This window comes from Rissa tridactyla, chromosome 7 (assembly GCF_028500815.1).
Source record: "Rissa tridactyla isolate bRisTri1 chromosome 7, bRisTri1.patW.cur.20221130, whole genome shotgun sequence".
NCBI classification, from domain to species: domain Eukaryota; kingdom Metazoa; phylum Chordata; class Aves; order Charadriiformes; family Laridae; genus Rissa; species Rissa tridactyla.
Window position 1 is genome coordinate 25,382,416 of NC_071472.1, and position 14,329 is coordinate 25,396,744.

Genomic DNA, 14,329 nt, shown 5'->3' on the forward strand with positions numbered 1-14,329 from the left:
TTTCTAGCTCTTTTTATACAGGAGGATTTCATATTCGGTAACTACTTTTTAATTTTTAATAGTAAGGATTTTAAAGTGTATTATTTAAAGTGTATTCAGTAAGGAAACCGGACACTTGGATTTTTGATCAGCAGGTGGCAGTACCCGATTCCAAGTTCCAGACAGCGCTCGCTCATCCTCTGTGGAACTCCCAGGGGCATTAGGTGGGAATTGAAGCTTTAAGCATCAACATCCAAAGTTCCCCAAATAGAGACAGTCATTTGACAGACCAGTAACAGGTATTTCCTCTGCACCCAAGAAAATATTTATTTAACAAAATACAGGACATTCAGTGCTGCACGTCTACTCTAAAATGCAGGTATATTTTGGAGACTGAAGTTAAGACGCTTTCTTTTCCCTCCCCAAACCACTCAGATCCTGCTATTGATAATGAACAATAATTTGCCTTATGCCAGACCAGACCCATGAACCTCATTTTTGTCACACATCTTGCCTGTCCAAAATGCAGTCTGGTAATCTAATGAGAAAGAAAAACAGAGGAGTTTTCTAGCACTGTAAGGGATACACACCATGCAGCTTCCAGAACTAAAATGGCAAGAAAAGACTCAAAAGGAAAGATTTAGAACAGATTTTTTCCAGCAGGAGTAAAACCCAATGACATTTAATAGGTCACCAGGTAAGACTTCCCATTTGAAGAGGAGATGTGGAAGAAACAGATTTCTAGAACTGGAGCCTGCAATTCTATGCATTTGAATTGGGTGGATCTTGCTTTGGTATGACCTTACGCTGAGATTGGTGATGGAGGTATCAAAGGTATCAAGCTCCTTTGTGGAATTATGCTTACTTTGATTTCCTCAAGATGCAAACAAGGAAGAAATACTCGGTATTTTTCTGACTAAAAATGGCTTGTCTTCAATTGTACCATCAATTACTAAACTCTCATCTAACTGTATAGTCACCAAGTATTTCAAAAAGCAAAACTCAATCCCTTAAAAAGCCAGGAAAACAGGCAAATAAGACTTTGTAGGTTAAAAACATGTCTGAATAAGCCATGAGATTTATACAGTTACAAGTCTATTCTGGAATATTCACATACCTTTAACTTCTCACTGTCGAGCTGCATTAACTGCTGTCCATCTATGTTCATAGCCGTGAACTCCGTAATATACTGCTCCATGTTCATTCCTATTAACCAGTGGCATACTTGCTGGGTGGTCCATTCGGAAATAGGTCTACTGTGCCATTGATTTTGCTTTCCTGTTGTCGAAAATTCATCGTCTAATGCCTAACCAATTGAGAAAAGTCACCGTCAGCAATGTTTTACTTGATTATACATTGAATTTGAGTTGCCAATTGCGTTTGATTAACAAAATGCATTATTAAACATACTCTGGCTTCAAAATGACTTAAGTTCTTGAGATCACAGTTTATAGGCAGCTTGCCCAAGAGTTTGCTATAAACAAAACCACACCACAACATTCAACACAAGTCAGAAATAGAGAACATAAATGGTTTTCTTAAGAAAAAAAAATACATATAGCAAAGCATTCACTTAAATTTGATGTATCCTAACAAGGAACAAGCTTCCTCAGTTAGCTGGTTGTCAATCCCAGTGTTAAGATACCGCCTGACACAGCATCAAGAAGGATCAAGCAGCACTTCAAACGTATTATCGACTGTTGTTAAGTGAAGGAAATCCAGAATAAAGGCAATTCTAGCAGTCAGTAAGTCTGGCGACAATTCCAGGTACAATTTTATTAAATTTGGTGCTTTTCTAAGAAGAGAGGACTGTTTAGTCTTTCACCTAATGCCACCACGTCAACATTTTAAAGGGTCTGCCTAGTAGAAGACCGTTTCAGAAACATAAGAGCTTGTAGCCTTCCACTGAAAATGCACTTTGCCAGCTCAGAGAGCTTTTGAAGCTCCCTGCTTCAGTTTCAGTTGGCTTCTGAGGGGAAAAAGGTACCGCTGTTCGTCCTGAAGCACTCCATTACTTCACCACAAAAGAAAAGCTACATAAAACAGAGCTCAGTGTGTGTACAGAAGAAATTCCAGTGCGAGACTTGAATTGGTAACATCAGTTACCTGAAGTTTTATTAACTATCCAAAATGATCTCTCACTAGCTCATAATTGAGTACGGGCTGCGTTAGACTTGCAGGTGGCTCCACGAGGCAGCTTCCAAGCTCATTCATATTCGCAAAACAGTGGAAAATATGCCCACTTTTTTCAGCCAGCCTTCTACGCATCACTTGTAAACAGAACACCCAGAATTAAGCATCTTTCTAGTGATGGATTTGAGATGCTACTCTGTAAGTTCCAGGTGAACAACTACAGCTCCCAACCGGAGGGATCTCCCAAAATCCAGCTCCCTTGTTTGTTGGAAAATCTGGGAGAGTTGATTGAATGTAACAAAATAATTCTGGCAATTGCAAGGGAAAGGCAGTGAGACGTAGGCCTGACACACAATCCGACCATACAGGAAACTGGATCTGAGAGCACAACAGGAATGCACGTCTGAGGAGAAACATACAATTTTAAAAATTCTGATGTATCAGAGGACTACACGGGATTAGAGACAGTTTTGCGTTTCCCAATCTGTGACACGAAAGGAGAGTGGTTACATTAGGAGGCAGTGCAGATAAATAGGGACAAGTGTGTAGAGCAGTACAGTCTGTGCCGAGGTCCTAAAATCCATATAAGCATTTCAAAGGACTTTCACGTTGGAATAGCTCTAGTCTGTTCACACCGACTCAATGGCCACGAGCAGCTGGAATGCACCGGGAACACTGCTGGAGCACAGCTGATGTGATTTCCAAGATGAATCCAAGTAAGGCACGTGGGGATGATCAGATTATTTACTTAAAAAACGAACTCCTAATCCAAATTAAAATGCTTTTGTAGATATAACAAGCGTGAACACATCCATCTTCCTGATGTGCAAAAGCATAGCCATTTTTGCAAAATAACAGCAAAGGTTTTGCTGGAAGCGTTCTATACAGCATCTGTATCAGGACAACTGCGGCACAGCGAGTTTTCTATCCAAGCTATCAAGCTTGAGATGCTTCGCACAGAGAAAGAAGATTCATTGTATAAATTACTAAAGGAATTCCAAAACGCTTGTTCATTTTTTAGTAGTTTTAGATAACAGTACTCCTCAACCTGATACTGTAATACAAAGTACATACTGCTAACTTTTTGTCTCATGCTAGTTCATGAATAAAACACACAAAAAAGGGGAAGCTTTTTAAGTTTCAAGTTTGACCTGTATTCTCAGGGTCGTGTGTGGTTTATCAGCAGCAAGAAATACCGAAAAATATATTGCCACATAAATATTTTTTTAGATATGGTGTGTGAGAGTGTATTTTCCTCTCTCTCCCTCCTCCCTCCTTGCCTTACACTGAGAAATGTGTAAAATGTTTTATTCTGGTTGGAATTAGCTCACTAGTTTTATTTAATCTGTGCTAGCCATGCAACAACTTCGCTTCTGTAATTTCAGAGCGTAAAGTACTTGAAGAAGGCGTACTCCTGTTAGAGAGGCCCAGATTCATTCATTTCGCCAGGGGAATGCAGTCAGTCCTCTGCCAGAATTTAGGGGACTCTTTGCACCAGTTCCTCTAAGGAGCACAAGATTAGAGCCGCCAACAGACTGGACCAGCGAGGAGTCCTCCAGACTGTGCTACTGATCCCAAACTGGGCTTTCAGCATCATCAGTTGCTAACAGGCTCCTGCTACCTCATATTGGTAAAGACACAAGGCTAAACCCCAGAAAAGTTGTACCAAAAGCTGAATCTGTGTTAAAACGCTTAGATGTCATCTCCTCACTGAAGTGAAGGTGAACAGGAAGATATTTAATCCTGTATAATTTGAAATTTTCACTACTGCACAAGTGAAAAGCACAGGTTTAACTTTTTTTCAAAATACCAACAGGAAAGTGAGAAGCGTGGAAGATGAAGAACACTGATTTCTGAGTAATACTTATTGGTCATTAAATAACAGTTGTTTGGGTTTTCTTCCCCAACTGTTTACCATCCTTCCAGAGGCAGAGGGACTGTCCCAAGGTGTTTGTACATCAGAGTTACAGTCCCCAAAGAGTTACAGCACGTGCGCGCACACACGATCAGCTGCAAATTCAGAAAACAGAACTAAAACTACTTACAAGGTATGGAGCATGAGAAAAACATGTGCTCCTGTGATTCAGAAAGCAAGGACAGAAATACTGGAGGCTCTAAAGCTAAAAATACAAACCCCAAGAAAACCCCAATGCCATCACACCATGTAACATAGTAAGAGCTGTAGAAGGGTAGGAGGGGTTACCAGCTGGCTTGCTAACCAGCTGGGAGCTGTAACCAGCTGGCTGCCGACAACGTACCTCTCGCCACACAGTCACATCCCCAAACTGCCTGTGAGCACCAGCCCAGCAGAGGCAGACTCCTCAGCCCTCCTCCTGTCTAGATTTCTAACGGGCATTTCCATGTCCTGTCTACCAACGATCCCAGGATTTGCAGGGCAGCAGCCCATTCCCCTGCCAGCAGGGGTTGTTACACAGCATGATCCCTGCTGCGTGTTCATGAACCCATCTGAACAAGCAGCACCAGGTAGAAATTCTATTTGTAAAGGGCTTTAGTTAAGGATTTTAAATACCCAAAATTGCCATAAGATTGGTTACTCATTGTTTTCCCAGACCTCAAGGTATTGTACTACTAATTAAAAACCTCCAGGAACACAACTACCTATTTTTCTTCACACGCACCGCTTTTAAAAAGAGAAACCAGCTGAGAGTTTGCTTATCATTATCCTCAGAACAGACCCTGATAACCAATGTAATTACTGAAAAGGTATAAACAACTTTCATTGGTCATACACATAAGCAACATATGAACTAGAGAGAACACTAGAATCAGACTCATCTGTAAGAAGGCTTCAATCATCCCTTTACACGTGGACAATTAGTAATAGACAACTTTCATTTGAGTTTTAGAACCAGAAGTTTGCTGAAAGTTGTAACACTGATCTAAGAACAATATTCAAGAAGATATTTAGTTAAAATTTTACTATTTATACTGCTTGAAAGTTTTAGAAACACATAGTCCGTTCATGAACCATTCCATTCAAAAAACTGCAGGGAGCACTTGCAAGGATAGATATTAACTGAAGTTCTTCTCGTTTTCATTAGGTCTATGACTCATCTCTGATAATAATCTGGAAGAAATTAATCCACTACTGAAACCTGTAAACTAGTTATACGATTTTTGACAACCCAGATTTTTATGTTAGTGATTTCATATTTATAACAATGATGTAAGGCTGTTCTGACTTTCTGCATATTACTAGAGTATTTGAAGATTTTCACCAAAGCCTGGGTTAAGATAGCTAATAACAAACCTCCCAGATTCATGAACCACCATTTAATTTTTTATTCTTTCCCCCCCCAAACATTTCACTACCAGTTTAGCAAGCCCTCTAACTCATTTCTGATGATTGTGTTCAACTTTCAACGACTCCTCCTAGTCTAGAAAGGATTTCATTTATAAAGATGCCCATCAGTCAACCCATCAGTCAAACACCAAATGAGACAGTATCTCAGAACGTTACCTAAGTGTGGTCTTTAGGTTTCAGCTGTAGCCAAAGGAGTTAGTTCTCCAGGGGAATGAAGACTGACTTTCAGGTATCTATTTTTCACCTATATATCAGAATCACTGCCTTCTGCCCCCTTGCCCCCACCCCGCCTCATTTGTTTGTTTTTCTTTAGATGAAATTTTATGGTAAAACAAACCTGCACAGCTGTGAAGGCAAGGTCAAAAACATTGCAGTTTTCATTCACGAGGAAGTTGCTTTAAATTAGTGGAACAGAAAGGTGTTACATTTAAAATTAAAAACCGCAATTTGATCAGAGAGAGTTCATTCTGATTTTTATGCTATAACTAGGATCAGAACACAAAGGCTGATACAGCATCTACTAGTTCACGTCCTTAGTTCAGCAACAGCTTACGATTCTTTACAGTGCTCTTCAACACTCAAATACGGAGACAGCCACCTAGTTTCACATGACACAAATCCGTTTCTATCAAACATGCTGAAGTGTGAACAACGACATCAACAAGACACATATACACGCTCTGAAACTCACCTCATTTGAAGAGAAGGTTAAAGTGTGTGAACGACCTGACAGATTTGGTTCTGTCACTAACCCTGAAAGTTCACAACTTGGCTTGCTATGGTATGTATCATCTATCACAATTCTACTCTGCAAACAAGTGGAAATAATGTTTTATTAACTCACTCCTTTGAAAAGCAGGTCATAAGGTGACATTCTAGTAATTCTGATTTTTGGTAAAAAAATACTATAACTCGGTTATCTTTAGATCACATATGAAACGCACTCACTCTATCAAGCATCTGACTTGTTAAACTTCTGAATTTGAAAACCCAGTAACAAATTTAAAGCAATATCCCCAATAAAAGCACCTTGTGTGGAGAATCAGCCGTAACCTGAAACGGTGTTAAAGTCCACAAGGAAATACATGCGGTTACTTTTGCAGCAGGCATACTGTACTCAGGGAGAAGCAATTTAAAATTCATTTGGTGGAATTATTCGTGCCGAATTTGTGTCCAACTGAAAACTACACAAGCACTATGAATGCACTTCAGGAGGGGCCGTTCTGTTGGCGAGAAAAATCAGTCCCAATTGTTTATGGTCATTGAGATTTCCATGGCACAGAAGTGCCCCCATAAATTACAAAGTTTCTGAAAACGAGAAGTAGGTTTAGACTTCATAGTTACCCACTATCTAACCACTGTAGTTGGCAGGGAAACAAACAGTCTGCCTTTGCCTGACAGTTCATTGAGAACTGGAATAGCCAGGGGCTTTCGGCAGCTTGCAGATCAGGGTTTAAATTAGTTCATGAATAGAAAATACAGAGCTTGCCTAAGGACAAGCTTTCCCAAAACTTTAAATTCTGATTTAAGATACTGTATTGTATTGCTGTTCATTGTAACAGCTTTCAGGAGGGTGGTGAAACATTGGGAACAACTCTCAGGTTGCCCAGAGAGGTGGTAGATGCCCCATCCCTGGAAACATTCCAGGTCAGGCTGGATGGGGCTCTGAGCAACCTGGCCTAGTTGAAGGTGTCCCTGCTCATGGCAGGGGTTTGGACTAGAAGACCTTTAAAGGTCCCTTCCAACCCAAACTATTCCACGATTCTATTTTGAGGTGGCTGCATTTGAGGCACAGAATCATGTCATCTGAAAATTACCTTGATATGAAAAATACCACATAGGTGTAAAATACCTTTAGAAGAAATTTTGTAATAAGTGGACTGTATCAAGCTATGTAAACTCTTCTTTAAAGCACCAAACAGTGTAAAACCACTATAATAAAGCCGAACATTTCAGAAGTTAAACAATTACTCAGATGTCTTTACAGAAAATGGTTAAACACTGTAAATCTAGAGTAATTATGCAGTTTGACAGCCTTAATAAATTACTTTTGAAATAGAAAATTCTTCTGAAATAAAAGATTTTGAAAAAAATTATTCTTTCAATAAATTAATCAAGTACTATTAGTTTAAAAAAAAAAGTAACAAATTAAAATTTAGGTTAGAAATACCACTAATATAAGAACTGTAATATTGAAAGAATGTAAAATCATCATAGCATTTACTGTTTACATTCAGTTATTGCACTTAGTCTGTGTTTAAAGGAAGCTTTTAGACCTGTAATGCCCGCCTTGGCATCTAAAACCAGCAGGGTCTGGGTTCAAACTAATCCAGCAGCCAGCACCCGTACGCCTTAGTCAGGCACCTGAGCAACTCCAGCTGAAGACCACGAGAACAAGAGATGCTACACCTGAAAACTTCACAGCTGGTTTGGTCGGAAAACCTTTCTAAAGATTACTAATATATTGTGTTTCCCAGAATATTTTCTGATTTGATTACCTCCATTTCCAACTCATATCCTGACCTCTATGGTATTTTTCTTTAGAGTGAAAAATAATTCTGCCAAAAGCATGCCTCCTACTTTTGCCTTTCTAAACTCTATTCCTCAGCACTACTCTTTGCTGCCTACAAACAGTAAGCAATTATTTACCATTATTTTCTCTAATTTTCACTAAGTCTCTAATCAAATACCTATACTTTGTAAGGATGCCATACTATATCCCTATATGCAGAAATAACCGGAGATCCTAAATTAAGCTGATGTTAAAGACATTTTTCTTCAGTAACTTTTGCTCCTGTAAGAGAACTATGTTTTTGCAATTGTCTTCATTGAGCACTTCTGTATTTGTATTTTCTGATTTCAGTTTAACCTGAACTCTAAATTTTATAGATAATTCTATTTTTGTTTTGGGGGTGGATACTTGAACTTTGCATTCCTTTTTACTGTAAATTACTGATACAAATTTCTAGTCTTTAATAAAAAAAAAAAAGGAAAAAAGTAAAGAAAACCAAAAAACAAGGAAAAAATCCACCCCCAACAAACAAAAAAAACCCCAACCACAACTTGAGTTTTCCTACTACCTTTTCATGCAGTGTGGTATGCATGTACATGACTGAAAAATGGTGTTCCATGTATATTGTTCATTAGTTACGTTATATTTTAGGGACTTCTTCAGTCTTTCAGATGTTAAAAAGTATTACCAGAAACAACAGAATACTTTGTCCATCAACCTATTCTCAAATTAATTTCAACACAAACTGAAAATCTATTTAGGAACCTTTCCTTTAGCCACCCTGAGTTCACTCTTTCTACCTTTGCAGAGCAACTGAAAGCAATTCAGAAACAAAATTGTGCCAAAAAAAAAAAAAAAAGACAGGATAATATTTGAGCAAAATACTTAATGAGACCTTAGAAAAAATACAAAGAAAACATAGCCAAAAGTAAAGCATCCCAGCACCAGCTGTAAGGTTTTCTCCTGCCCCTGCTCCTATTCAGTTTAAAGTAGTAGTACTTTCCTTTTAAGGATTTAGAGCCAGTTGCAAATATTTTTGATTCCTGAAGAGCAAAGAATTTGGACAGAAGAGGTTTTACAGGTACGATTCCTAAGATTTAAGGTACTAGGATATAAATAGTTCACACCAATGTGTTCTTCCTTGCAATGCAAATGAACCACTGCATACAAGCTTACAGAAGCTAAATAATGCTCTGGAAAAATAATGAATACGAAACGTATGTATGTGTTTGGTTTGTATCAGGAAATGGGACTAAATTAAGGGGCAGATTATATAAAGGGACTAATTTAAGAACTGTGCAATTTAGAAATCTTATAAGGCTAAACAGTCTGCAGACACCCAGATCATGGGATTTTAGTTCTTGTATTTCTAGTTTTCGCAAGCAACATGAAGTTGTTTAATTACTTTGCCAAATTATTATTTTAAGACTAACTTCAGTATCATTTTAAGAAAAAGATAATCCTTCTAGGTACATCAATTCATAGAGGTGAATTTTGCAGAAACAGAAAACAGTTAAAATAATTATACTCCTTGCACCATCGATATTAAAACACAACTACAGAAATCATACACAATGCAAAAAAATAGGAGATTTTTAAATGACAGAGTTCTCATTTTAGGGTTTCTACTTTTACCTGCTCTTTAAGAAATGCTTTAGTCTGATCACATGGGATACTACAGACATAAAATCAATAAATATTATGGAATTAATATCAAGAAAAAGGAGTATTCTTTCCTTAAATTCTGGGAAGATGATTTTGTCTCTGCTGTTATGTTGCTTTGCAACAAGACGCACCGCTGAGTGCTCAAGTACATTTCTTTCTCAGTTTCAACATCTTTTCACAGTGAGGTTTACCAGCCAAAGCCTTATTGTAGTGCAAACTTCATGTTCAACTGCAGGTTAAGATCTACAAATATTAGTCATTCCAAGCGGTAGCTCCTGTTACATGACCATCTTTATAAAAGACCCTAAACATTGCAAAGTGAAAACAGCCTGACTTCAGAGAGGCCGAGTATGATCTTAGGATCAATTAATGTATGAGAATCTGTTCTGTAATAGGGTCGGCTTTCTACCGTTTTACAAAAGACTTGTGTATTGTTCCAGCTGCTGGTTTGCAACTGGCACTAAGGAAAAGAAAAGAGCAGTGAGCAGCCATTACACACTGGAGCATGAGAAGGAAACAAAAAATAAAACAGTGGACAAGAAACCAGGTGGAAGGTTAAAGTGATAATCAACTTGGATAAAGTATACAATGATGAGGAGAAAAGGCTCTTATTTCAGGGCAATGTGGAAAGGAAGAGAGGCCCAAATCTGGTAAGATCTAGACCTTTTTGATTGCCAAAAAAAGCATCTATATAAACACATTAAGGGGTGCTTAAGCACATTATGGGTGCTTATAACAGAAATGCAGCAGTGAGACTTTTACTACACTCAGAAAAATTATCTAAATCAGACAGAAAGGAGGAATGAAGAGGGGAAGAATGGGTGCTTCTGAACCAATGACTTTGAAAGCTAAACCACTGAACGTTTATCTGTACAGAAAACACCTCCTTCTAGCTTTGCTACAGCCTATTAAGACGATCAACCATGCACTCCTATTTAATCAAAGCTGTACCAAAGTGTACACATACCCCCTTCAACATGGACCTTGCAGTCCCAAGATCCTTGGGTTATTTACAGAAACATCTCTTGACCACTACGTTCTTCAACAGAAGCAAACAATGCAGGAGCTGTAAATACACAAGGCTGACACACACTGGACAGTAAAGTGTCATTCTACTTCAGAGATTCTAAAGTCCCTACTCTTCTTAAGTTCCTGTGTTATAGCAAGGTACTGTATGGTTCTGAAACTAATTTCTCTATTTTTTATAAACTATGTACGCAGACAGCTTAATCCTGTCACAGGGACCGAAATTCATACTAAAAAAAACCAGAAAGTAATTTAAAAAAATGTGTTATAACAGTATTTTAGTGCAATCAGCACCTGGAAACGCGGAAGGCCAACTTGTTGTTATCTGCCATGAATGCAAAGTACCACTGACTTCATGGACTACAACCTGTCAAGTTTCTCCTCTAGATTTGTAACTCATTTCTCTCTAATAACACAAAGGAAAAGGAAAAAGTGAAAGGGTATTTTAGACAACCAAAGTGAAGAAAGAGTGTGAAACTCAAGAAAAAAACCCTAGCTTATGAGGTTACTCAAATAGCTACAATTTTGTGTCTGACAAAATCCAAAGGAAACAAGAATGAAGATGTTAGTAAGACTGTTACTAACAGTCTTACACTGAAAAAGGTTTCGACAAAATATTTGGACAGTGCACACGTTAAACTTCTTACTTTTTACAGACATTTCTTTCAAACAGTTTAAAGACAGTAACTTCATGGTTATAGACTGAACTGCGTAGCCTCACTCTGAAGATCTGGTTAAAAGGCTTTTAATTATTAGAACATTATCAGTTACTCAGAAGCAGTTTCCTAGAAGAGACAGTGTTCTACCGATGTATCTCTTGGCTTTCAATGTTAAATTCGTTAATGAAAACCATCCACCTGTCTGGTACTCCACCCCTCCATCGCAGTATGGTAAGAACTGGCTGGCCAACCACCTGGGAAGCTGACCTCTATTTATGTACGCTTCCTCCAAGTATTAAGACTGTATTAGACAGGGAAACAGATTTGGCTTTTAAAAGTATACTGTCCTAAAGCTAGCATCACTTTTAGCATTATAAACCAGTGAAAAAACAGACCCTGTGATTGCTTCTTAGACGCTACTTTAGCCTGAAGAGCCTCCACTGATGCTTCAACTGAACGCTCGCACAGTCTATGAAGTCTCAGACTTCTGCAGGAACGTTTGTAAGAGGTGATGCGGTCAAGGACTAAGTCATCAAGCTTCCACGTACTAAGCACTGGTGTTTTTAACTTTATCAAGATGCAACGCTTAAAATATTCAGAGCACAAATTAGTCATCTTTACCTTGCTTCTGTTCTTCTCCTGACCATGTTCAGAGCTGTCCTGCCCGCCCTGAGGAACGTGCAGGCTGCTACTGGAAATCTGAGGCTCTTTGTGGCTGTCTCCAAACCAAGAGAAAGGCATGCAAGTAGGAACAGGGGAATCCGAATCCGACGCAGACAGATTGTTGCCAGAGTCGTCCAACAGTTCTCGGGAACCTCTGAAATAAGTCGATTAAATTGTGTTTAAACAACAACAGCAAAAAACCCCACGCTGCCTCCCAAATACACAACCAACCCCCCCAAAACCACCAACAAACTCAAAACACACACCACTCCTTTTTACCCCTTTCACAGCAAATTTGGTACTTAAAATGAAAACTGATAATTGCCTTTAAACATCCATGCAATTTAAGAGCTTTTGCAGTATTTTGCACAACAATTTAACAATTTCAAATGACTTGCTAATTTAATTTACTCAACAGTCATCTTCCCAAGCAAAATACAGGTTTTATATTTAAGATGGGGTACAATGTGTTCATCTTATAAGTCACTTTAAAATGTAACTCTGCTTTACTGTTTCCTCTATACTATTCTATGTATTTTTCTTATTTCATGAGATTAGAAGCTCATCTCCACATCATCATATTAATCTTCACAGAATTTTGCCACTGTTACACTTGAACATACTTTAAGGTCAAACAGTAGTGATAGTTTTAAAGAAATTCTGAAGTTAAAAATTTTAGGAATGCAGCATGTATGTATTAAACAAACAAAACAACTACCTGCTATCCAGAGAGCCTCTTAGATTTTCTTTTTCTTGTTTCTTGCCCTTGCCTCCAGATTTCCGTAAGCCACTGAAGTGAAAAAACACAATTTTCATAAAGTGTTTACATTTACAGTGTAACTTTTTTTTTTAATCAGCAAGCTGGTTTTTACACTGATTTCAACAGCTCCAAAAAGCCACATTTATGTTGTTACACACAGCATGATTTTACAGATTATGCATGCAATTAGAAAAGTACTGTGATTCGTGTTTTATTTAAGAACCACGACGGAGTTATGAAAGTACCTTTCAAAGACCACATATAATCAAAATAAAAACAGAAAATGCTCAAAGAAACTTAGCATATAGTGGATACCACCAAGAGGAAGAACGGAATTTTTTTGCTATGTAAACATTCATATGCAATACAGAGTGACTTGAACTACAATCTCTGTGTGCAAAATAAGTTATCATTTTTGCTATATGTTAAGATTTATTTGTTGCAGTACCAGTCTGAGTCTTTGATGTCAGCTGGCTTCAACAAGCTTTATGCCTGGCTCCAAAGGAGCAAGGCTTATTGCAAGATTTAGCAACTGTTCTCTCAAATCCTCAGAGATCAGTTTGTATTTCCAGATATTATGCAGCTTGCACTTTTGTATCTTTTTCCCCCCTGTTCGCAATCCTGTCTCCAAGGAATAGTTCAGTAAGCAGCTACTATAGTTACCATAGTTAACTATAGCTACCCCATATAACAGCCCCTCTACTGCAGAAGGAATCAAGGCAAGACAGGTATCTATTTTAGCCTGTAACACCAGTGGGCCGTAACATTCATCTCTAGGGTCCAACAATATTTCGGCATAAAACTACGCCTGAATTCACAATTTAATTACCAGAGAAATTGTGCATTCAGATAAAAACTTGAAGAACCCCAAGAAATTCTTTGAGGGGAAAATGTACAGATAAATAAAATCAAAATGTGGTGGAAAAAACATGAATGCAACATTACAAACTCAAGATGAAAAAGGCTGTCCAGTGGTGTTGCTATGAAGTAGCATTATTGAATTTCCTCAACGCTTTTTTATTTAGAGAACACGATATTGTCCAAAAAGTAACACCGAAAACAATTTTTTTTCCAAATGAACACAAGTAAAATCTTACCCAAAATCTGGAAATCTCCTTTTGGACTTCCCTGATGATGTTCCTTCATTTGTTTCTGCTGTCTTGTCTTCATTTTTCTTTTCTTCTGCTTTTCACAGAGGGGCAAAAAATAAAAATGTTATTCTAAAAATACTCGCAAGTTTCAAGTACTTATGATGATGCTTCTAAGTAAATAAGATACTGAAACCTGAATAACCATTAAAATTCGCATTCACACATGCGGATATTCTCTATGGCATCTTCCCATCATTCTGGGGATTGAAAAATGGCAACACAGCAGTCGCTTATGACTGATCAAAAATACTGCTTTTGATAAACAGTATATATATATAAATATATACACACACACACACACTGTCTACAGAAAGATAAAACTTACCGCAGTATTTTGCTTCAATGAATTACAAACAAAAGCTAGTTTAAGATAGGTTTAGAAAAATGGTACCTCTTTCTTTTGCAAAGCATCAACTTCAAAATACACCAACAAGTTAGCCGGTAGAAGACGCATGA

At 37.9% G+C, this 14,329-nt stretch overlaps 1 protein-coding gene across 5 annotated transcripts in view; it reads right to left on the minus strand.

Annotated features, from left to right (window-relative positions):
* Positions 1–14,329, minus strand: part of LOC128912730 (neurabin-1-like) — a 40,904-nt gene that overhangs the window by 1,837 nt on the left and 24,738 nt on the right. For 2 of the 5 annotated variants that reach the window (XM_054209154.1, XM_054209155.1), the window contains exons 14-18: positions 13,820–13,907; positions 12,681–12,752; positions 11,921–12,116; positions 6,129–6,245; positions 1,097–1,285 (exon numbers count right to left, since the gene is read on the minus strand). In XM_054209154.1, coding sequence (XP_054065129.1) covers positions 1,097–1,285; positions 6,129–6,245; positions 11,921–12,116; positions 12,681–12,752; positions 13,820–13,907 — 662 coding nt within the window. The remainder of the gene's footprint in view (positions 1–1,096; positions 1,286–6,128; positions 6,246–11,920; positions 12,117–12,680; positions 12,753–13,819; positions 13,908–14,329) is intronic. The other 3 variants (XM_054209156.1, XM_054209158.1, XM_054209157.1) reach the window with 3 other exon arrangements.